This window comes from Schistocerca gregaria, chromosome X (genome assembly GCF_023897955.1).
Source record: "Schistocerca gregaria isolate iqSchGreg1 chromosome X, iqSchGreg1.2, whole genome shotgun sequence".
NCBI classification, from domain to species: Eukaryota; Metazoa; Arthropoda; class Insecta; order Orthoptera; family Acrididae; genus Schistocerca; species Schistocerca gregaria.
The window spans coordinates 109,916,101-109,941,523 of record NC_064931.1 but is presented as its reverse complement, the minus strand read 5'-3'; the positions used below and the strand labels follow the sequence as shown (position 1 = coordinate 109,941,523).

Here is a 25,423-nt window from a genome sequence, read left to right as displayed (position 1 = left end):
TCGGGACGGTTTTCTCAACTTATCAACAATACCGATGACTTAAAGATCTGTGTCGCGTGTGTTCCCTATGTGCCTACGCTATTAGCACCAGTTTTGTGTAGCTCCACGTTGTGTGGTACCAAATTCTGCAATTATCCTTACTTTATGCCGCTCAACAATGCATACTGAGGAGGCAAAGAAACTGGTACACCTGCCTTCTATCGTTAAGGGCTCCCGCGAGAACGCAGAAGTGCCGCAACACGATGTGGCGTGGACTCGACTAATGACTGCAGAAGTGCTGGAGGGAGTTGACACCATGAATCCTGCCAGGCTGTCCATAGATCCGTAAGAGTATGAGGGGTGGAGGTCTCACTCGAAGAGCACGTTTACAAGGCATCTCAGATATACTCAATAATGTTAATGTCTGACGAGTTTGGTGGCCAGCGAAACTGATTAAACTCAAAAGTGTGTTCTTGGAGCCACTCTGTAACAATTCTGGACGTGTGGGGTGTCGCATTGTCCTGCTGGATCTCTCGGAATGCACAATGGACATGAATGGATGCAGGTGGTCAGACAGGATGTTTACGTACGTGTCACCTGTCGGAGGCGTATCTAGACGTATCCGGAGTTCCACATCACTCCAACTGTACACGTCCCACACCATTACACAGCCTCCACCAGCTTGAACAGTTCCGGCTCCGAAATCCCATATCGATGATGATTCGTTGAATGGTTCACATCCTGACACTTGTTGATGGCCCAGCGCTGAAATATGCACCAATTTGCGGAAGGGTTGCACTTCTGTCATGTTGAACGATTCTCTTCAGTCATCGTTGGCCCCATTCTTGCAGGATCATTTTCCGGCCTCAGGGATTCCGAAGATTTGATGTTTTAGCGGATTCCTGATATTCACCGTACACTCCTGAAATGGTCGTATGGGAAAATCCCCACTTCATCGCTAACTCGGAGATGTTGTGTCCCATCGCTCGTGCGCAGACTATAACTCCACGTTTAACTCACTTAAATATGGATAATCTGCCATTGTAGCAGCAGTAACCGATCGACCAACTGCGCCAGACACTTGTTGTCTTATATAGGCGTTGTCGACCGTTGCGCCGTACTCTGCCTGTTTACGTATCTCTGTATTCAAATGCGCGTGCGTATACGACTTTCTTTGGCGTTTCAGTGTAATCTGTCGGATTATGTCCACCACGTTGGCGCCGAAAGCGTTAGTGGCCATCACTGTAGGACAAGTTGAAGCGGGATTCGTTTGAAAACACGGAATTTTGGCACGCAGCGCGCCAGTGGCAGCGTTCACGTGTCCATTGCCGTCTGCAGCGTTGGTGGGTTCCGGTCAATGGAAGCCGACGCAATAGCATGCATGCTACCAGTCCAACCCGCAGAAGACGGCGTCGAAGCGTCGACGCAGACATGTTCACGTCCCTTGCAGTGCTCCAGTTTCGCGCCAACACTGTGGACGAAACTGCTCTGTCCGTTACGGGCAAGCGGAAAACATGGCGGACATCTCATGCTGTGATCACACTGTGTCTGCGCTGTGTACGGCCCTCTTCTCTCTACTGATTCCACATACGCCTCACCGAGACCAATCATTCTGACCCGTTCGAATGCACTCACATGTCGATATTCCACCCTGTGATGTCGGTGAGTATAGTAGCTCTTGGTTACACATTTCTACTTCTTATGACGGCTCACGCCGTCTGAGCGTTGCGTAAGCTCACCTCTCCGGTCACTCAAAAGAGAGCGCTGTTGGGCCTACGTGCACGCCACACCTGCCATTTAAATCACTTATTATTATTATTTCCCTGTTCTACACGTCCTCGTATCGAGGCGCGTTTCAGGTCATTTATTCATAGTGTTTCGCTCTTTACAACACAAAGATATCTATTGATATGCTGAATTTGACAACTTAGCCACATGATTTCATTACATATGCTGAATATGTAAACCACGATGTACCTGTGTATAAGACAGTTAGACACTTACTGTTTTTAACAAGGATACGGCTGGATGCATTCGATAGGTGTCACACTGTGGAGCTAAACGCAGCTATTTCATTCGCGTCGACAAGTAGCACTAGGTCAGCAGTAGCAATCACTGAGCGAAGCTTGATGCTTGGATCACGGGGTGGGAGAAAGCATAAATCATCAAAGGGAGGGATCTGGAGTGTCTTGCCACGAGGTCACATGAATATCATCGAAACAACCTTTCAAGTCTTTTGGTAAGTTAAGCAACACATATGAAATGAAAGAGGAATTTGGCACGATAGTGGATGTGTTTGAAAACAAATTTAACGAAAGGCACTTTCAGGGTTTTATAACGGTGGCGAGTAATGTGCCGTAACATTAAATCTTGCCTCTGTTCAGAGGAATCACATTTTTTATCGCATTAATGAAAGTTACTTCCAGAGTCTGTAGGATGAAACATAGGGTGCCACTGCCTGTCGTAACTGTCCTCTTTCTCGAAAACGGCGCATGCGTAGTACCGGGTTTTATTAGCACTTTATCGCGGTATGTCCGGCGGCTCTCTTCGCGTGTTTGGTAGGAATTTTAAAAGCAAAATCGTCATTATCTTATACTGCACCTCTGAGGCGTCCCAGAAAACCACAAGCAATGCGAACTTATTCTGGTGCACGTATCTCACTCCATCGACCAAGGCACACATTTTATTTTAAATAGGCTTTACGTCTGACCTCAAAGACACAATGAACGCCGGCCTCGGTGGCCGAGCGGTTCTAGGCGCTGCAGTCCGGAACCGTGCCACTGCTACGGTCGCAGGTACGAATCCTGCCTCGGGCATGAATGTGTGTGATGTCCTTAGGTTAGTTAGGTTTAAGTAGTTCTAAGTTCTAGGGGACTGATGACCTCAGATGTTAAGTTCCATAGTGCCCAGAGCCATTTGAGCACAATGAACCTAGCAGAACGTGATCATAACATCTACAGCTACATCTACATGTTGTGTGCTCGGCAGAGGGTATGTTTTATAGCGCTATTACTATTTCTTCCCGATCCTTCCACGGGTGTGCTTTTAGCCCTCTGTGCAAGCAGATTTTGGTGCCATGTATGTAAGGAACTCAAGAATATTCGTAATTATTTTCACTTAAAATAATTCACAAATTTTATAAGCAAGTTTTATGCGAATTTATGCTTTGTTATGTACGAACTGTGTAGTCAACGTTGTTTTTTAAGAAGCTTTCTGATAATGTCTGAATACTAATATTTCCTGACTCGACGGAGAATCAACTATTCCTAAAAAGATAACTATGTATGCATTCCACACAGTCGGTTCACTGGTTTAACTGTATCGTTTTTTTTTCTGTTAACAATAGTCAAAGAGATTACTGGCAATTTATATGTTTTTATTTCTGGTTACTTTTAGAAGGGGAAGATAATACATTTATTCACGATTCCGCCCTTATGCGTTATTCATTCATTTAGTGCTAGAAATATTGTTTTGAGATATTATCAGATCGGTTAAAGTACCACACACTTTCTAGGAAAAATAATGTTAATGTTATGAGAACACTATTCAATGAATACAGTACGATTTTCGCACTAGCTGTTCTGTTGTTGGTCTCTTGCTTTCCACGCTTTCCAACAGACTCATGGCGAAGCTAGACTCATATTCGTCCTTGATGGTTTGCCAAAGGTACATTTTATCCGACAAAGGTTGGACGTACGGTTTTCGAGAAAAGAAGTCTAATAAAATAAGCATGAAATACTGTATTCCAAGCTTGATAACGCTCGAAACAATTTTAAGAAGTATGAATGTCTTTATACTGAAGATTGGTTTTCAGTTAGAACACTTCAGACTGGTGAAAAACTCATGTTTTCTTTCTGGGTGCGTACTAGGAATACATTTGGCCACATAGCTGCTAGGCAAGATCAGAAACGAGTGTCAGAAGATCTGCCAACTGACAGTAGGTCAGATACGAGTAACTCATTAGTTACCGCGGTACGGGACTTCGAAACAGAAGAAGTTGTAATATCATGTCCTTAATGTTCTGTAGAAGCTGTAACTCGTTCAATTTGAGTATGCCTGGTTAGGTGTAAGAGAGGGCCTGAAGGCCCTAATCTTGCCAGGTAAAATAAATGCATAAATAAATAAATAAAACTCCTTTCAACTAGAAGAAACTGGAAACTGTCATCCTGAACCAACAAGGTTGAGGTCTCAGATTAAGTGCGAGTGAAACACACAAAACATTTGAACCTGCAACTAACAAGGGGATGCCACTACATTGGGCTCACAGACTTACTTGAAACTTTGTAAACATTTAGTTGGCCATTAAAACGACATAATGTGCAAGTAATAAGTTGCACTACTCTGGCAATTCCGTGAAAATAGCGAGATAAGTTTTATGTGTGAATTACGTGGCTTATGTTTCTGTGCGTAGGTGCCGGACGTCAGCGTTCGTGGCGCGCGGGATTAGCCGAGCGGTCTCATGCGCTGCAGTCATGGACTGTGAGGCTGGTCCCGGCGGAGGTTCGAGACCTCCCTCGGGCATGGGTGTGTGTGTTTGTCGTTACGATAATTTAGTTTAAGTAGTGTGTAAGCTTAGGGACTGGTGACCTTAACAGTTGAGTCCCATAATATTTCACGCACATCTGAACATTTTTTTTTCAGAGTTCGCATGGTAAAGCGATTAGCGTTAGAGCTTCGTAGGAGGAACGTGTATGAGGTGACGGTTCATCTCCCGATCATACTTAATATTAATCTTTTTTTCGTCACTGATCACATTATTTAATTTGTATGAGACTGGAGAGATAATGTAATGAAGAAAGAGAGAGAAAAAAGTGGATTTGCATGAAGTTTCAATTCATTTTTACCATGTATGACACATACTATCGTGCAACGTGTGGTGTCAAGAGGACAAGCGACGAGAAACTGTGCATTACTCTTGTGGTCTGACACATTATGACTTACAATATTACTGATTAGGAATAACATCATTCGCATAATTCTTTATGAGGTTTGACTTCGGTTTCCAAAGTCTGTCCCTCCTTCTCGAAAATTTAATTACAAATAGTAAATGGTCAAATAACATATCAAATTAACTACAACTTTATGAAAATGAACGTGTTTTTTTGTGCATTATATTACCTCTCAAACATCACAGAAATTAAATAATGCGACCAATTACGAAAAAATATAGATCAAAAAATAAGTGTTATCAGGATTCGAACAGTCGCCTTGTCGACGACCCTCGTGCAACGCGTGAACGCTGATCACTTGACCAGAACAACTTCTTGCGGACATCTTCTTCGCACTGATACATCAGTTGCATAATAGGCGCGTAAACCTTCTCTTGCGATTTTCTCGCCCTTGTCAGAGTAGTGCACCTTACTACCTGTACACCATGTTGTTTTAGTGGTGGAGAAAGTTTGAAGTAGATCCGTGATCCCAACGTCGTGGCCTCCCCTTGTAAGACATAATCAGGAGGCGAGTCTCACAAATGCAATTATATATGACATACGGTTGATGTGAAAATTACCGAACTATCAGTTTAATAAGTCACAGCTGCGAAATACTAACGCGAATTCTTTACAGACGAATGGAAAAACTAGTAGAAGCCAACCTCGGGGAAGATCAGTTTAGATTCCGTAGAAATGTTGGAACACGTGAGGCAATACCGACCATACGACTTACCTTAGAAGCTAGATTAAGGAAGGGCAAACCTACGTTTCTAGCATTTGTAGACTTAGAGAATGCTTTTGACAATGTTGACTGGAATACTCTCTTTCAAATTCTAAAGGTGGCAGGGACAAAATACAGGGAGCGAAAGGCTGTTTACAATTTGTACTGAAACCAGATGGCAGTTATAAGAGTCGAGGGGCATGAAAGGGAAGCAGTGGTTGGGAAGGGAGTGAGACGGGGTTGTGGCCTTTCCCCGATATTATTCAATCTGTATGTCGAGCAAGTAGAAAAGGAAACAAAAGAAAATGTCGGAGTAGGTATTAAAGTTCATGGAGAAGAAGTAAAAACGTTGAGGTTCGCCGATGACATTGTAATTCTATCAGAGACAGCAAAGGACTTGGAAGAGTAAAACTGAAGTGATATCAGGTGTTCCCCAGGGAAGCGTCCTGGGACCTCTACTGTTCCTGATCTATATAAATGACCTGGGTGACAATCTGAGCAGTTCTCTTAGACTGTTCGCAGATGATGCTGTAATTTACCGTCTAGTAAGGTCATCCGAAGACCAGTATCAGCTGCAAAGCGATTTAGAAAAGATTGCTGTATGGTGTGTCAGGTGGCAGTTGACGCTAAATAACGAAAAGTGTGAGATGATCCACATGAGTTCCAAAAGAAATCCGTTGGAATTCGATTACTCGATAAATAGTACAATTCTCAAGGCTGTCAATTCAACTAAGTACCTGGGTGTTAAAATTACGAACAACTTCAGTTGGAAGGACCACATAGATAATATTGTCGGGAAGGCGAGCCAAAGGTCGCGTTTCATTGGCAGGACACTTAGAAGATGCAACAAGTCCACTAAAGAGACAGCTTACACTACACTCGTTCGTCCTCTGTTAGAATATTGCTGCGCGGTGTGGGATCCTTACCAGGTGGGATTGACGGAGGACATCGAGAGGGTGCAAAGAAGGGCAGCTCGTTTTGTATTATCGCGTTATAGGGGAGAGAGAGTGGCAGATATGATACACGAGTTGGGATGGAAGTCATTACAGCATAGACGTTTTTCGTCGCGGCGAGACCTTTTTACGAAATTTCAGTCACCAACTTTCTCTTCCGAATGCGAAAATATTTTGTTGAGCCCAACCTACATAGGTAGGAATGATCATCAAAATAAAATAAGAGAAATCAGAGCTCGAACAGAAAGGTTTAGGTGTTCGTTTTTCTCGCTCGCTGTTCGGGAGTGGAATAGTAGAGAGATAGTATGATTGTGGTTCGATGAACCCTCTGCCAAGCACGTAAATGTGAATTGCAGAGTAGTCATGTAGATGTAGATGTAGATGAAGAGCAGTTGAATGGAATGGACAGTGTCTTGAAAGGATGGTAAAAGATGAACATCAAAAAAAGCAAAACGAGGATAATGGAATGTAGTCGAATTAAGTCGAGTGATGCTGAGGGAATTATATTAGGAAATGAGACACTTAAAGTAGTAAAGGAGTTTTGCTATTTCGGAAGCAAAATTTCTGATGATGGTCGAAGTAGAGAGGATATAAAATGTAGACTGGCAATGTCAAGGAAAGCGTTTCTGAAGAAGAGAAATTTGTTGACATCGAGTATAGATTTAAGCGTCAGGAAGTCATTTCTGAAAGTATTTGTATGGAGTGTACCCATGTATGGAAGTGAAACATAGACGATAAATAGTTTGGACAAGAAAAGAATAGAAGCTTTCGAAATGTGGTGCTACAGAAGAATGCTGAAGATTAGATGGGTCGATCACATAACTAATGAGGAAGTATTGAATAGGATTGGGGAGAAGAGAAGTTTGTGGCACAACTTGACCAGAAGAAGGGATCGGTTGGTAGGACATGTTTTGAGGCATCAAGGGATCACCAATTTAGTATTGGAGGGCAGCGTGGAGGGTAAAAATCATAGAGGGAGACCAAGAGATGAATACACTACGCAGATTCAGAAGGATGTAGGTTGCAGTAGGTACTGGGAGATGAAGAAGCTTCCACAGGATAGAGTAGCATGGAGAGCTGCATCAAACCAGTCTCAGGACTGAAGACCACAACAACAACAACAACAACATGAGGTACGAAGATAAATTTATAGATTTTCTAGCTAACGTGCCAGGAATATGTCGCACAAACCTGTTACTAAGTAAGCAGCAGCTTAACCAGCAGCAGACACGTCTTCGTAAACAACTCTGAGGTCCGTGGCGCGTCAGCAGGAAACTGAACAGACGTCAGCTCCTATACCTGCTTTGGCCTAAATAGTAGCAGTTAGAAAGCCGTCAGACACACACTAGCGGCATTTTAATTCGAGTAGAGAAGAGAAGAGAGACGTTTCGAAATGACTAGGGTGGTCAGGTGGTCGAGTCGGTGAGGTATTGCCTCACGTACAGACTGCGGCCACAGTGGCCAACGTGCGCAACGGCGGCGCTGCCGCTGGTAAGGGCTCCACCTCACGACAGATTATAGCTCACCCGCAATTGAAAGCCCTAATAATCAGATGTGCAAGAGCAGAACACAAGAGAAGTCTTACTTTATTCTGGAAAGAAGCCGTCAATCCTAAAAAGCGTATGACATGTTTGACTCTCGACCATTCTTGGAGAGAACGAAAACATATCGCAATATGTTTGTCCAGCTGTTACAGCAGTGTGGATTCTACCTACAGGTCACGATCTGTCAGAGTCCCCATATGATCGAACACACTGACGACGGAGTTGAAGGAGATAAGACGACAGATGTGATATTCGCTTATCTAATAGTGGCATATGACACAGTTATGCGTGGGCAGTTGGTTGGGGACATACACTATGTGCTAGGTGCATTGTGCTGCCACCTACTGCCAGGTACTCCATATCAGCAACCTCAGTAGTCATTAGAAATCGAGCAGAATGGGGCGCTCCGCGGAACTTCGAACGTGGTCAGGTCATTGGCTGTCACTTGTGTCATACATTTGTACGCTAGATTTCCACACCCCTTAACATCCCTAGGTCCACTGTTTCATATGTAATAGTGAAGTGGAAACGTGAAGGGACACGTACAGCACAAAAGCGTACAGGCCGACCTAGACTGTTGACTGACAGTTGAAGAGGGTCGTAATGTGTCATAGGCAGACATCTATTCAGACCATCACATAGGAGTTCAGGATCCACTGCAAGTACTATGACAGATAGGTGGGAGGTGAGAAAACTTGGATTTCATGGTTGAGAGGCTGCTCATAAGCCACACATCAGGCGAGTAAATGCCAAACGACGCCTCGCTTGATGTAAGGAGCGTAAACATAGGACGATTGAACGGTGGAAGAACGTTGTGTGGAGTGACGAATCACGGTACACTAAGTGGCGATCCGATGGCAGGGTGTGGTTATGGCGAACGCCCGGTGAACTTCATCTGCCAACGTGTGTAGTGCCAACAGTAAAATTCGGAGGCGGTGGTGTTATGGTGTGGTCGTGTTTTTAATGGAGGGGTTTGCACCCCTTGTTGTTTTGCGTGGCACTATCACAGCACAGGCCTACATTGATATTTGACTTCTTGCTTCCCACTGTTGAACAGTTCGGGGATGGCGATTTGCATCTTTCAACGCGTTCGAGCACCTATTCATAATGCACGGCCTGTGGCGGAGTGGTTACACGATAACAACATCCCTCTAATAGGCTGGGCTGCACAGAGTCCTGACCTGAATCCTATAGCACACCTTTGGGATGTTTTGGAAAGCCGACTTTGTACCAGGCCTCACCGATCGACAGCGATAGCTCTCCTCAGTGCAGCACTCCGTGGAGAAGGGGCTGCCATTCCTCAAGAAACCTTCCAGCACCTGATTGAACGTATGACTGTATGAGTGGAAGCTGTCATCAAGGCTAAGTGGTGGTGGGGGGGGGGGGGGGCAACACATAATGAATTCCAGCATTACCGATGGAGAGCGCCACGAACTTGTAAGTCATCTTCAGCCAGTTGTGTCCGGATACTTTTGATCATATAGTGTATATACTACAGCAATAGGTTACCACTTGACAAATATCCTTTGCGTGTTTCACAATAAGCTCCGAGCAATATGTATCTCTTAGAGCAATGAGATAGCCTCGTTACCGGATAAAATTTAAAAGAACAAAGTTAAGAACCTTTGATCTACGCGGATGATACGGCACTCGTTCAACATGCTAAAACTTTTGAGGTAATGGAAATGAAACACTGAACAGAACTCAATGATCTGCAAAATTATTATAATATGAACCGCTCAAAGACTAACTGCGCTGTAGCACAGTGTTAAGTCACAGAACTCGCATTCGGAAGAACGGTGACTGAAATCCTCGCCCAGCCATCCATCTAAACGTTTTCCATGATTTCCCTAAATCTCTTAGGGCAAACGCCGGAATGGTTTCTCTGGAAGAACAGGACCAATTAACTTCACCGATACGAACGTGTGCTCCGTCTCTAATGACCTCTTCACTAACGGAGCTTTAGACATTAATCTTTCCTTCTTTCCAGTCAATCGTGACACAACACACCTGCATGTTACACCTGTGCTTCTGCAACAGTGAAATAGACCCACGTACCTGCGATAAAATTTTGTACCCTCACAAGGTTAACGCATGCTCTCATAATACTATCTTCCACAAACGTACTACATTAATGTTAATGGAAATTGCAGCATTCAAAGAATGACACGAAATAACGCGTACTCTGAGGATGCAGATAACAGTGGCTACAGCTGCAAAGAGACGGCGTACATATACGCAACAGAAGAGCGCTCTCTGTGCAGTCGGACAGGTCAATATCACGCTGAGCTCATTCAGTGTTGAGCCGTGAAGCGAAACAGAAACTGACAACCAACTGCAGTATGCCTCGTTGACGTCAAATGCTGCAACATCAGTGTGTGTGACTTGAAACACAGCACAATGTTCGGCCATTAACTGACATTTCAGATCATAAATTGCATACTGCTATAGCAGTAATGCGCGTGTAAAACCGACGGATGCAAGACTGCCGTCATAACCAGCTACTAGCGCACACTGGATCTCACAAAGTGAGCACAGTCATCTCTCCGCATGCTCGTAGTGGTCCATACAGCCGCGTCCAGTGTTGGCTCGATGCTGGAGCACCGCCGTTCATGTGGACCTGCTTGACAAATCTACGCCATCTGCTTCGAGCAGGACTGGTGGCACTAACCTAACCTAACGTAACCTGCTCACTGCTTGCGATTTCTCGGTGGGTGACATCAGCCACAACAGTACTGTTCTATCAGTTGCCGCACTCTGCAGGGGCCTGTGCCTTTACAGTACCGGAGCTTGAAGACGTGGGAATGCCATAGCTAAGTAACATCTGCAGTCAATCGTAATCATGCATCGTTAGGCAAGCAATGCATTGGTCAACATAATTTCTGCCACAAAAACTGCAAATGTGTTTTTCGCACATATACGGGCACTGTATCGAAAAAATTGAATTCAGTTTCTGTTTACAGAGTTCAGTTTACGTGTGACACACTACCATCCATCCATCGTAATCATTGGAAACTTTACGCTCGGATTATTCTCAGGCGGGCTTAATTTAATTATTTTGCAGATATAATTGTTCGATAACTATCGCATTATGTGCTAGGAATTCTCATAGCAGGGTTGGAACTTAAATAGTGGCAACTATTTATTCGCAAACGATACAAAAGAGTTACATGTTTGCCCCTGTTACTGTTCTTCAAAGTAGTGATCATCGTTGTGTAGAACCTGTTGCCAGCGATGTGGAAGGCGTAGTATACCTTTAGCAGAGCCTGTTCTGTTGATGGTGTAAATGGAGCGCTCTACTGCCTGCCGAATGTCTGGAACAGTTCTGAAGCGAATGCCACGAAGTGGCTCCTTCATCTTCGAAATCAAATCAATGTCACAAGGACTTAAGTCCGGGGAGTATGGTGGATGGTACAGTACCTCCCAGTCCCGTCGACCGAACAGAGCAGCCACAGCTTGCGCTGTATGCGTACGCGCATTGTCGTGCAAAATGATGGTGGGTTGCGCAGAAAGTCTAGCCGCTTCTTTCGCAAAGCTGGTCGCACATGACGCTCCAAAAACGAACAGTAGTACTGTACACTGAAGGTCTGCCGTGGAGGAACGTAATGCGTTAGGATAACACCATAACAGTCATACACGAGTAACTCCATAACTTTCACCCATAATGACGCCATTCGTTGGACTGGGGTTTCAGTTTTGGCTTTGTGGCATTCGCTTCAGAATTGTTCCAGAGATTTGACAGGAAGTAGACTGCTCCATTCGCACCACTAACGGAACAGGCTCTGCTAATGGTATACTTCGCCATCCACATCGCTGGCAACGTGTTCTACAAAACGCTGGTGACTACTTTGAAGGACAGTAGCAGGTGCAAACATGTAACTCTCTTGTATCGGTTGTGAACAAATAGTTGTCACTATTTAAGTTCCAACCCTCGTACATAACGCTCAGTTCGGAAATCCATCTCCGCAAAATGATGGACGTTTAGCAACATTTCTGATCAGTCTTGCTTAAATGCCTTGCACATGTGTAAGTAGCACGACTACGTTTCTTATTTCTGAGGAGGATTAAGTGTAATATGAAAATTTAAGCATGTTGGAAAGAAATTCTACTGAGCTTCAGAAAAGAAATGGGTCACTACTAATAGGTAGGTTAAAAGGATAATGTTTCCCATTATTTTCTCTTTCCACTGAAACTGAATGACCTGTAAAGCAAAACGAAAACTGAGCAATAACTACGGGTGACGGTGACTCCCAAGAATGACACAGTAAGGAAGTGAATACAGTGACAAATACGCACAAGAAAGAAAGGTATGCAAATGCTGACACAGTACTTCTAAACTGCTGTTGTCGAGAGAGATAGATAGGCCCCAGACCGATAAGAACATGCTAGTATTGCCAGATAGAAGAATTAAGATTATTAAGTGCTATAGATGAGTATGAAAAGAACAGAGATGAGTATTGTGGTGTCACTGCAAGGCACCGCACTTGCTAGGTTGTAGGCTTCAAACCGGCCGCGGTCCATCAGTACACATCGGACCCGCGAGTCGCCACTGTCGACGCTAGCAGACCGAGCGCCGCCACTCGCCTGGTCTGACGAGACAAGCTAGCGCACTGGCCAGCTCTACAGCCGACTTTAATAGGAATGGTTCACTTGTTATAGCTTCAGAGATCTCATTTGCAGAGACGCTAGTTAGCATAGCCTTCAGCTAAGTCAGTAGCTACGACGTAGCCAGGCCCCACATACAGTTTATGCATCGACGATTGATCTACAGTGTGTTACAAAAAGGTGCGACCAAACTTTCAGGAAACATTCCTCACACACAAATAAAGAAAAGATGTTATATGGACATGTGCCCGGAAACGCTTAATTTCCATGTTAGAGCTCATTTTAGTTTCGTCAGTATGTACTGTACTTCCTCCATTCACCGCCAGTTGGCCCAATTGAAGGAAGGTAATGTTGACTTCGGTGCTTGTGTTGACATGCGACTCATTGCTCTACAGTACTAGCATTAAGCACATCAGTACTTAGCATCAACAGGTTAGTGTTCATCACGAATGTGGTTTTGCAGTCAGTGCAATGTTTACAAATGCGGAGTTGGCAGATGCCCATTTGATACATGGATTAGCAAGGGACAATAGCCGTGGCGCGGACGTTTGTATCCAGACACATTTCCAGAACGAAGGTGTCCCGGCAGGAAGACGTTCGAAGCAATTGATCGGCGTCTTAGGAACATTCCAGCCTATGGTTCAAATGGCTCTGAGCACTATGGGACTTAACATCTATGGTCATCAGTCCCCTAGAACTTAGAACTACTTAACCCTAACTAACCTAAGGACAACACACAACACCCAGCCATCACGAGGCAGAGAAAATCCCTGACCCCGCTGGGAATCGAACCCGGGAACCCGTGCGCGGGAAGCGAGAACGCTACCGCACGACCACGAGATGCGGGCCATTCCAGCCTATGACTCACGACTGGGGAAGACCTAGAACGACGAGGACACCTGCAATGGACGAGGCAATTCTTCGTGCAGTTGACGATAACCCTAATGTCAGCGTCAGAGAAGTTGCTGCTGTACAAGGTAACGTTGACCACGTCACTGTATGGAGAGTGCTACGGGAGAACCAGTTGTTTCCGTACCATGTACAGCGTGTGCAGGTACTATCAGCAGCTGATTGGCCTCCACTGGTACACTTCTGCGAATGGTTCATCCAACAATGTGTCAATCCCCATTTCAGTGCAAATGTTCTCTTTACGAATGAGGCTTCATTCAAAGGTGATCAAATTGTAAATTTTCACTATCAACATGTGTGGGCTGACGAGAATCCGCACGCAATTGTGCCATCACGTCATCAACACAGATTTTCTGTGAACGTTTGGGCAGGCATTGTTGATGATGTCTTGATTGGGTCCCATGTTCTTCCACCTACGCTCAATGGAGCACGTTATCATGATTTCATATGGGATACTCTACCTGCGCTGCTAGAACATGTGCCTTTACACGTGCGACACAACATGTGGTTCGTGCACGATGGAGCTCCTGCACATTTCAGTCGAAGTGTTCGTACGCTTCTCAACAACCGATTTGGTGACCGATGGATTGGTAGAGGCGGACAAATTCCATGGCCTCCACGCTCTCCTGACCTCAACCCTCTTGACTTTCATTTATGGGGGCATTTTAAAGCTCTTGTCTACGCAACCCCAGTACCAAATGTAGAGACTCTTCGTGCTCGTATTGTGGAGGGCTGCATCAGCGCTTCAGGGATTCCATGCGACGGAGGGTGGATGCATGTATCCTCGCTAACGGAGGACATTTTGAACATTTCCTGTAACAAAGTGTTTGAAGTCACGCTGTTACGTTCTGTTGCTGTGTGTTTCCATTCCATGATTAATTTGATTTGAAGAGAAGTAATAAAATGAGCTCTAACATGGAAAGTAAGCGTTTCCGGACACATGTCCACATAACATATTTTCTTTCTTTGTGTGTGAGGAATGTTTCCTGAAAGTTTGGCCGAACTTTTTTGTAACACCCTATATATGTGTGAAGCAATCAGAATTGTAAAGAAGTATTCGCAGTTCATTCTACAACTGTACTTGTATTATTGTACAAAGCCAAGATCGACGTTCACAGCTGATGGTGAATTGACCCACGAAATATCAAAAAATATTGATAAAGGAGGAACAAGTGAGATGTCGCAGTGGTAGAAGTTCTCCATGAAACACTTGATGACGTGTGGCGTAATCTGCAAAATGCGCAATGTATGGATGTGATTCCTTATGCACATATCGTCGCCCTCTTTGGTTCCACGCCACTAAGTTCATCTTCTACAACCCGCCGAACAGACCTGGAGGTCGTCACACTCGGACTTCCTGCTGGGCCCGACATACCGTGTACAACACGGAAGGCACTCAACATGCAGGGTACTGAAACTGTGGCTCACGAGAGAAGAAAGAAGACCACGGTTTAGCGTCCAGCAGAAGTGACGCAGTGGTAAGGCACTGGACTCGTATCCTGGAGGAGTGGCCTTCAAGTCCCTGGCAGACGATCTCGTTGTAGGGTTTCAGGAATCTGCCTACACCACTTTAATGCACTAATGGGTGCTCGGAAAAGGACGCGGCCATTTCCAATCTCTATCCGAGACCAATTTCAGCTTGTGTCTCACCTGTAAATATCTCGTTACTGTCGAGGCGTCATATTCTAATCTTCCTTCTTTTTTATTTTCTAACAAATAACAACTAAAATGTTATCGGGACAGAGTATTAAAAGACATTTCTCGAAGAGGGAACAGTTACAACAGAGTGGTGTAGCCAACTAAAAGACAAAGTGGAATACTAGATAGACGATAGAGGCAAAGGGCACAGGCAACTAAGGAACGCTGACAGCTAAGATAATATGATACAAAACAGCCATCTGCGGCAATTTCGACTTCAAAAAAGGAAGACTTGAACAAGAAACGGACAAGTAAGCCATGGGCACAATGAAAACAGCTCTTCTGACACTAATTGTGAGAAAATCAGTAATAGTAAGTGTAGAATTTAATTTTCAATTATTCATTTAGAGTAGAGACTGGAAATACTCGCTGATTTATACACTAGCACCTGCGTGTGCTATTAACAGTCAGCGATAAATAAGTTACATTTTCACACTCAGCCAGATCATTCGGACAATGTTGTGCATAAAAAAGAACAAGTTCCTGCTTGAAACCGCACAACTGCTTGTGATAAATATACATACTTTCACAGTAGACTCACCTTTATCAATTGTGAGTTGATCCATTTGGCAAATGTCTTTTTCTGCACATCTTCACGTTCATCTGAAACAAACGTAAAACAGGCAAATTAGTAACTAGCTTTCACGGTACGAATACTGTAAGTAACAAAGCGCCGCAAAAATTAAGGTATCAGACAGATTTTTTATCCCGTGTATCTAGATTAATAATTAACTTCAGTCCAATTTTGAATTTGGAAACCGCACGCTTGAATTTTCGCAGAATTTTCTTCTTCACATGTAACAAGAGAAAGAGGAAATTGTGGTGAATCACTTCAGCATACCATTAGTAACAACAGAACTGAAAATATGATTAATTTTATTACATGTTTCTACATTTCGAATGTTTTTTTAAAACGATACCATCACTGATAATGGCAAAATTCTCGCTATAGCTAGATTTATGTTTCCGTTAGTCAAACCAAGCGCCGGTGGCACTAAATTGCGGTGAATGTATACATAAATTCTGCCTCCCGCCCAAAAAGCTGTTTTAAATTACGCACGATGACATGTCGAACCCTACAGATTTGCAGGGTTTTCCACGTAGACTCCAAGCGCTGTGTTCGGCGTTGTGCGGCAACTAATCCCGAGCAGGTGGCCTGCGATCGCCTCTGAACTCTCCGGCCAGTTCCTCAGAAGGAGGGGCATCGGTTTAAGGCGAACTAGACGGAGTGGGACAGCACTTGGAAAGAAATCCGAGAAAACCGTTGCGCCGTTTAGCACTTCAGTAGCATCTGTTCCCACAGCTGTCTGGAAGCCCAACCTGAAACGGAAACATTACAAAGCTACGCACGTGCATCAGCTGGCCAGTTCAGATGTAAGTGTCGTGTGGCATTGTTGGCTGGGATACCCCAAGGGGTGGCTTCAGCTGCCTGTCGGTAAGGGTATTATCCCTGAGCGCACACTGATCACTTTCCTTGCGGGTATGTGCTGGCCGCTGTGGCCGAGCGATTCTAGGCGCTTCAGTCGGGAACCGCCCGGCTGCTACGGTAGTAGGTTCGAATCCTGCCTCGGGCATGGATGTGTGTGAGTCCTTAGGTTAGTTAGGTTTAAGTAGTTCGAAGTCTAGGGGACTTGGTTGGTCTTTGTGGATTCGAGTCCATCGTGCTCAGTAGCGGCGCGTCCTTCCTCGCTGTAGATGTGAGCTGGGGACTCGTCGGCGAGATGGGAGCAGCGACAGCTATATAGCAGCTGATACGAAATCAACGCGCGTCTCAGGCGAGACAGAAGAAAGGCAGAACCGGATCCTGGTGCAGGCAGCGGCGGGCTATATATGGTGGGTGGCCGCAGCAAACAGCCTGCAAGCCGGCGGCTTGGCCACAACCAGGCTGGCTCTTATTAGCGTTACCCTGCGGCTGGTGGTAAAACAAGTCATGCAGTCTTAACCTGGGTGGGGGGGGGGGGGGGGCTGTTTCAGACAACTACTACTTCGACGTACGCCGCCAGCGAAGTGGCGCAAAGCGCACTAGAGAAAGTGCTGTACTAAAATCAACCAAGAGCTGTCATCGTCATTTGAATTTCCCTTGGAGTGTCTACATCATTCCAGTCGTGATCCAGGCAAGGTCCTTCAACAAGACCATAGCTCAATCACTACTCATCCTTTCCCACCTGAACTAGTGCTACAACTCGAAAGACCTGAGAGTTGAAGAGGTATTTGACGCCAACATGTCACCGTTATGCCATCTGTGCAGTTGAAACCCATTACGCTGCCAAAAAGGCACGAACCTTTGTCGATTAGTTTGCGAAATGGCGGCAGTTTTGTGGAGGAGTGGCTGGTTTGAATCCTTATGGTGGTAACAACACCGGTTGGAAAGGGACGTGTGACTCCTTATCAGCCGCTTCAGCGCTAAAGTCGAACTGATGAAACAGTGCAATACGCTTCTGACAACTTTACTTCTGTGACGCCTATTATAAACAACACAAACACAACGAAATTCTTTTCACTGACTCGTCGTCTGCATCCACGTTCAGGGAGGGAAGAAAACACTGACCGAAGATTTTACACAATGTGTACTGTGTAGATGGTAGAATGTAGAGCAAATTGTATACCGAGAAATTATGCAGTAAATTTTCGTAAAATAAAAGAATGAGTGCTTCCTAAGGTCACGATGGAGAGGGAGCGCCTGACTTAAAATCAGTGACGCTCTAGTTCGTAAATGCATCCGCCTTCAATACGTGACGAAAATACAGCCAGATGACGCATTTTATTACATATATATTCCACAGTTTCTGTGCCACGTTAAAACGGCAAGAGATACAAATAATGATAAGGAGAAGGAAAAGAAAAAAATAACAACAACTGATGTAATCATTACAATAATGTCAGCCCATTTTCATATTGTAATCGTTTCGTCAACTACGAGTAATGATACATAACAAATGACATCAGCATAGAAGTAATCTAAAAGAAGGAGTTAATTAGGCTGAAGACGAGCGAGGAAGACTAGTTAAAAGTTAGAAAAGAGTTAATGAGAGAGAATGAAATGGAAGTAAAAGAAAAAAAAAGAAAGAGGACGATACGGGAATGGAAAAAACCGAGACAAATATTAGCAACAGTACAAATGCTAGTTCGCGGCTTGATGTAATAAAGACAGCTGGGATATGCCGATAGGGAAGACTCGTCAATTGTAACAGGTAAACATTTACCAAATATTCTGTCGGTACTTAGAGGAACATAGGCATTAAAAACTGGAAGACTGAGTGCTGATGTTCTACAATGATATTTATTTTATACTTTGTTGTGAATTGTCGCTTTCTGGGCCATGCTTATACAACTTAAGGTTAAACAGATAAACATCACAGAGGGTTTACAGCTGTACAAATATTGTTGTCCCAAAGTTTGTGACCTTTTACAACTACATATCTAAATAAAAACACAAGCATATTAAATACATGAAAAAGGCATGATCATTATACTTAAAGATCAAAAGTACAATCAGTGGGGAACACTACAAAAAGCATGTTACCTTACGGTGACGAAATTTTAACTGGCTGCTATTACTTTAGTTAGAGTGATCGAAGGAAAGGTATTTGAGCGTTGTGGATTAAGTCTAGCAATCAGTTAACACAAAGCACGTATTCCTGACTTAGCCCTGAAGGATCAAATACAGTTCCATTATTCACCCTTACTGAAGTAATAGCCCCAGTTAATATTTGTTCACTTTAAGGTAACACGTTGCCGGCCGGTGTGGCCGAGCGGTTCTAGGCGCTTCAGTCTGGAACCGTGCGACCGCTGCGGTCGCAGGTTCGAATCCTGCCTCGGGCATGAATGTGTGTGCTGTCCTTAGTTTAGTTAGGGGACTGATGACCTCCGATGTTAAGTCCCATAGTGCTCAGAGCCGTTTGAACCAATTTTTTGATAACACGTTTTTTGTAAACAGTATAACTGTTGCCAACCCACAGTTCTTCCTCCCCTCTGCCCCCTTTATCTTTTAGCCTTCTCAATACATTCGCTAATAATTTTGTCTATATAACATAGCAGTCTGTGCTACTATTCACTTCTGCACTGCCTTTGGCCTGTACATGCTTATGCTTCTAATCGTCAAGTATAATGTTCATAGCTGCTTTCTATATTTTTTCAGTTTGTGTTTTTTGAATACATATATAGCCGTAGCTTTGGAAAGGCGATCCTTGTACAACTAGAAACTCTAGATTGTGTGCCGACTGTCTCTTTAATTTTAAGCTGTCTTAGGATAGCCTAGAAAGCCGACAGGCAGTTGACAATAGAAAATAAACATTACACTGAGGTGACAGAAATCTTCGGATAGCGATGTACACTTACAGATGCCGGTAGTGGGAATTTACAAACTTTGAACACGGAATGGTTGCTGGAGCTAGAAGCATGGGGCATTCCATTTCGGCATTCGTTAGGGAATTCAATATTCAGAGATTTACAGTGTTAATAAAGTGCCGAGAATCCCAAATTTCAGGCATTACCTCATAGCACCGGCAACGCAGGGGCCGACGGCCTATATTTACCGACCGCGAGCTTCGGCGTTTGCTTAGGGTTGTCACTGCTGAAGACAAGCAATACTGCGTGAAATAACCACAGAAACCAAATGGGATGTACGACGAACGTATCCGTTACGACAGTGCGGTGAAATTTGGCGTTAATGGGCTATTGCAGTAGAGACCAACGCGAGTGCCTTTGACAACAGCACATCGCCTACAGCGCCTCTACTGTGCTCGTGACCCTATCGATTGGATCCTAGACGACGAACACCGTGACTGGGTCACGCGAGTCCCGATATCAATTGGTAAGAGCTGATGGTGGGGTTCGAGTGGGGCGCAGACCCCACGAGCCATGGCCCAAGTTGCAAGCTGGTGTTGGCTCTGTAATGGTGTGGACTGTGTTTACGTGTAAAAGACTGGCTCCTCATGACCAACTGAACCGACCATAGACTGGAAATGGTTATGTTCGGCTACTTGGGGTCCATTTGCAGCCATTCACGGATTCATGTCCCCAAACAACGATGGAATTTTTATGGGTGACAATGGGCCATGTCACCCGGGCACAATTGCTCGCGACTAGTTTGAGAACATTCTGGACAATTCGAGGGAATGACCTGGCGACCCAGATCGCAACGACATGAATCCCATCGAACATTTATGGGGCACAATCGAGAGGTTGGTGCACAAAATCCTGCACTGGCAACACTTTCGCGATTATGGACGGTTATAGAGGTGTTATGGCTCAATATTTCTGCACGGGACTTCCAACGACTTGTGGAGTTCATGCCACGTCAAGTTGCTGCTCTACGCCGAGATAGAGGAGACCTTTTTTTCAGATGCAGGAACAGGTGGTTGTTACACGGTGCCAAAACGGGCGAACAAGGCAGTTTTCCCAGCATCTCGTACTTCTGATCCCTAAGTTTCCCTATTGCCACAATTCCTGATGAAGGTTTTTTTTTCTTTTTTTCCCTGTTTTACGATCCGCACCACCTGTTGCGTATTGTTCCGACAGTTTTAGTACAGAAGATTTGCTTAGCTTTCTCCAGTTACATTTTTATCCGCTCTAAGTGTAAGCAACATACTGAATCCTTTTTCCAGATCCCGGAAAACAATGACCATACCTTTTCTGTGAGACGAGATTGACGTCAGCGTTTTGATGTTGGGCCACCCGTTGCTTTGATCACTGTTTCGCTGCTGGTGTGGAGCTACCTCCCATCCTGAGTAACGAATCGGCAATCAAACTCAGTTGGATTCGTTTTAAAAATATGTCCAAATATTCCCGAGAAATTCCATTATGCGTTTGATTTTGGTCAGCGTTCAAACATGCTACGTCTACCTTGCACAGTGGTTTCCCATAGTTAATTCCTTACGTAAAATCTGCGTGTACATATAGAAGTCTTTATGTGGAATATACCTTTTCTAGCTTAATTCTGATCAGTATTTACCTATCACGTACAACCTATACAGTACAGGTTTCGAACACACACAAAACTGAGAGCAGCCAGAGCCAGTAATGAATAACTCTAAAGAAAAATGAAACTTAATTACGTTTCAAAATATGTGGGTTACTTTAATACCTCGCAGGATTATTGTAAACGGAAGATTAATTGAAAAATATCACACTTCAAATGGAAACAAAGCAACAAAGAGAAACGAAAATTTTGAATTTGAAAGAGCTGCCATTTTTCACTTCACGCTTTTCTTTCATTGAGTTATCTGCTCTGGACATCTATAGTTAGTGAACAGAACTGTGCTTTGTTAATTATTTACACTGATGGATTCTGTGAAGTGGACCTCATTAGCATAATCTGCACTTCTTCCATGAAACACCTATTTGTAATGCGAACGAGATGGAATCACAATCTGATTCGCGGTGCGATAGCAGTGGACACTGTCATATAATCGAGTCAACATTAGCATCGGTAATCCCTTTGCATGATTCGAGAAGGTTCAAACAAATGTCGACGATGTCACCACACGCCAATTTCTGTTTATTTCCGCCACGTCAATACCTTTGGAGGGGTGGTATGTCGCCAGTGACACGATTAATTTTCAAACAATGTCAACCACAGGCCAATTAAGACAACGAATTAAACACCACTTCCTCGTCGTATAGTTTCAGATACTGCGTCATAAGAACTAAGTTTACTTTTTCTAACTAAACACAACCTTTATGTTAAGAGATGGAATTCCGCATAATAATACTCCTCTAGTGTTCAACAGCAATGGTGATAATTAAAATTGAAACACCGGGAAAGATGACAAATGAAGGTACACTGCCTGACCAAGAAAGCGAAGCACAAACAGGAAAGGAGCACCAAGAAGGGCGGAGGAAACGAAGTGAAACTTCTCGGTAGAGAGGATATGTGATGTCATTGCAGCGATTACAGTATCGAGTAAAATTAACAAAGAACTTGGCACTATGAGCCCACTTATTCATATGAAGTTGCTCCTTCTCTGGCCAGAATGCATGAACTTACTCGTATTTGGTTCGGAAGTGCACAAAAAATTCAAATGGTTCAAATGGCTCTGAGCACTATGGGACTTAACATCTGAGGTCATCAGTCTCCTAGAACTTAGAACTACGTAAACCTAAATAACATAAGGACATCACACACATCCGTGCCCTAGGCAGGATTCGAACCTGCGACCGTAGCGGTCGCGCGGCTCCGGACTGTAGCGCCTAGAACCGCTCGGCCACTCCAGCCGGAGGAAGGACACCTCCTTCCTTGAGGCAATCTAGCTACAAATATTGCAACTGGTGCTGATATCCTGGATACTCGCACTGAAAGTCTGACTTGGTTATACAAATGTTCTATCAGGGACAGATCTGAGGAATCTTCTCAACACGGGGTTACTTCATCACGCAAGCACTTCACGTAGATACGTACCTTGTGAACGAGCAATGTCCTATTGCAAAATGGCACCACGATGCTTTCTCATCAGAGGTAACGCCTGGGAATATCTAGAGATTACAATTACGAACAATTTAAACTGGAACCATAACATTGAAAATGCTGTTGGGAAGGTGCACCAAAGACTGCAATCTATTGGCAGAATACTTAAAAGATGGAAAAAATCTACTAAAGAGCCCGCCTTCATTACCCTGGTCCACCCCGCCCTATCCTGGCGTACTGCTGCGAGGCATGGGATCCAGGATGGCTTCCAATCGCTGTCGATATCTCACAGGTTTCATGCACAATGGGTCGTCACCTTTATTAATGTAAAGCAGACGCACGCACACAAGCGCGTTTGGAACCCAACGGACAAAACGTTTGTCACCCCCATGAGACATCGCCCTAATACAGTGGAACACAGCATCTAGCCTTGATAATGATCTTAAAGTGAGTCTATGAGCTTCTTCAGGTATGGTATATTCACCTGAAACCACTTGTTGATGAGTAAATACAGCAGAACTACCCAACTGAGGCAGTGTTAAATGCTACATTTCAACCACTATTCCGAAAAGTCCCACATATTTTCTTTGTGATTAAGATCAGGTGACTTAGAGGGCTAGTCGAGGTGATACAGGGAGCATGAGTGTTTATCAAAACAGGAACGTACGCGTGCAACCCTGTGGACGAAACTGTTATCATCTTGAAAGATATGAGTGTCCACAGAAGACGCGTCATGAAGGTGTGGAAGAGAGGGCAACGCTTGATCACTGAACATGTAACGGAGATGCTGAGCTATGTCCATGACGACATGAATGAGTGGGTCGAAATCATGATACGAGAAACAGACACAAAATATCAAAGAAACGCCTCCGGCCAGCGATGAACTCTACGGCTCTCATCATTTGGTCAGAGGCAAAATCGAGACTCGTACTACAATCCACCAGTCAGCTATTGTCCAGTTACTATGTTTTTTGCTCCACTGCAGAATACGGAGCTTTATGTGTCATTGTGATAATGGCCATTTCGGAGTTACCCACTCCATGTGTCAAACTGCGCGGAGTTCCCTTAGCAATGTTCGCTCTGAAACTGGTTCCTGCATTCACTGATAGAAGCAACCCCTATCGAGTTCGAATCGGATTTTCATCGCCAAGGCGTGTAATTCGTCTCCTGTCTCTGTCTGTTACGATTTCTTACGACCATTGTTCTTGCGCCGTGTAACATAGTTGCATGTGGTACACCATTCCTTGTAGACACATTGTACAGTCTGCGATAATACACCAACAAACCGGGTAACTGAATTTACCGCATGGTCATGGGCGCTTCCAAACACGATGGACCCTTCCTCCGATTCTGCAGATCCCCATGTCGACGCAACTTACAGTGCTGACTCCATGCAAGTGACCGGTACATGTTATTTGACTGCCGTGACTTGCACCAACGGTGAAGGGTGCCGTGTCCCACGGGTACCAGGTCTTCAACATCCACAACGCTCCAAAGCGACCTGTGTGCGCTTTTGAGGCGAATAATATTTTGTCCAGTGACCATATTGACGTATTCATCATTGTTTATTTAACTCCCCATTGCTGGAAGCATATCTCAATCTTTGTATAAAGTAGTTTGTGAAATGTGACGTGTGTAGTGTCAATACGATTGCAAAAAGGAGTCTGGAGCAATTGGGAGATATTTACGTTACTATTTACCTACCCTGAATGCAATAAAAGCATCCATTCATTGTAAATGTTCGGTCAGATGTTCATAGAATATAATATTTCGTCCTCTGCTCCCAGATATTTTCACTTGTTGTATATGAAAAAAAAACCGTCTATGTTACTACACCGAATTCGCAACACGAAGAAAATAATTACTGTATAGTGATGAAATTTCGGGAATACATTTGTCTAGGTAACATATTTAAGTGATTAACATTGCAAGATCATTGGTTAATGTAAGCGCGAGATAAGTCATTGAAAATGCCAAATGATGGTATATTAATAATCGGTGTAACCGTCAGAATGTTGAATGCAAGCATGCAAACGTGCGTACATTGTGTAGTACTTGTGCCGGAAGTCAGTTTGTGGGCTCGAGTCCCATGCCTTTTGCACTTGGTCGGTCAATACAGTATTGTAGATGACGCTGGAGTCGTCGTCGCGTGATGTCCCTTCGAGAAAGTAGAAGGGAAATTAGAAAGCTCGCTACACGTAATGTCTGAGTACTAAAAGAGAACTCCCTCAAACCAAACCATCTAAGACACAGGTTAGCGCTTTCCACCTCCGCACAAAACAGGCAGACAGGAAGCTGAACGTCACCTGGAATGGCAACAAACTGGACCATACGGACAAACCGACATACCTTGGTGTCGTGCTGGATAGATCACTGACGTACAGATATCACTGTGAAAAAACCTGCCAAAAAGTTGCTGCCAGGAACAATATTTTAAGAAAACTGACGAACAGTAAATGGGGAGCTAGTCCGACTGTATTACGAACAACTCCTCAAGCACTTTGCTTCTCCACGGCAGAATATGCATGCCCTGTATGGTCTCGATCCACACATGCCAAAAAAGTCACTACAGTCCTTAATGAAACATGCAGGCTAACAACAGGATGCATGAAACCCACTCCACTTGGGAAAATATAAAAAGCAGCTGGATTCTCATCTCCTGAATCCCGAAGAATTGC

The 25,423-nt window shown here is 44.2% G+C and overlaps 1 protein-coding gene across 1 annotated transcript in view; it reads right to left on the bottom strand.

Annotated features, from left to right (window-relative positions):
* The window catches only part of LOC126299170 (dystrophin, isoforms A/C/F/G/H), a 2,370,611-nt gene that overhangs the window by 1,803,815 nt on the left and 541,373 nt on the right, over window positions 1-25,423 (bottom strand). Inside the window, exon 3 of the mRNA XM_049990931.1 lies at window positions 15,882-15,943. Coding sequence (XP_049846888.1) covers window positions 15,882-15,943 — 62 coding nt within the window. The remainder of the gene's footprint in view (window positions 1-15,881; window positions 15,944-25,423) is intronic.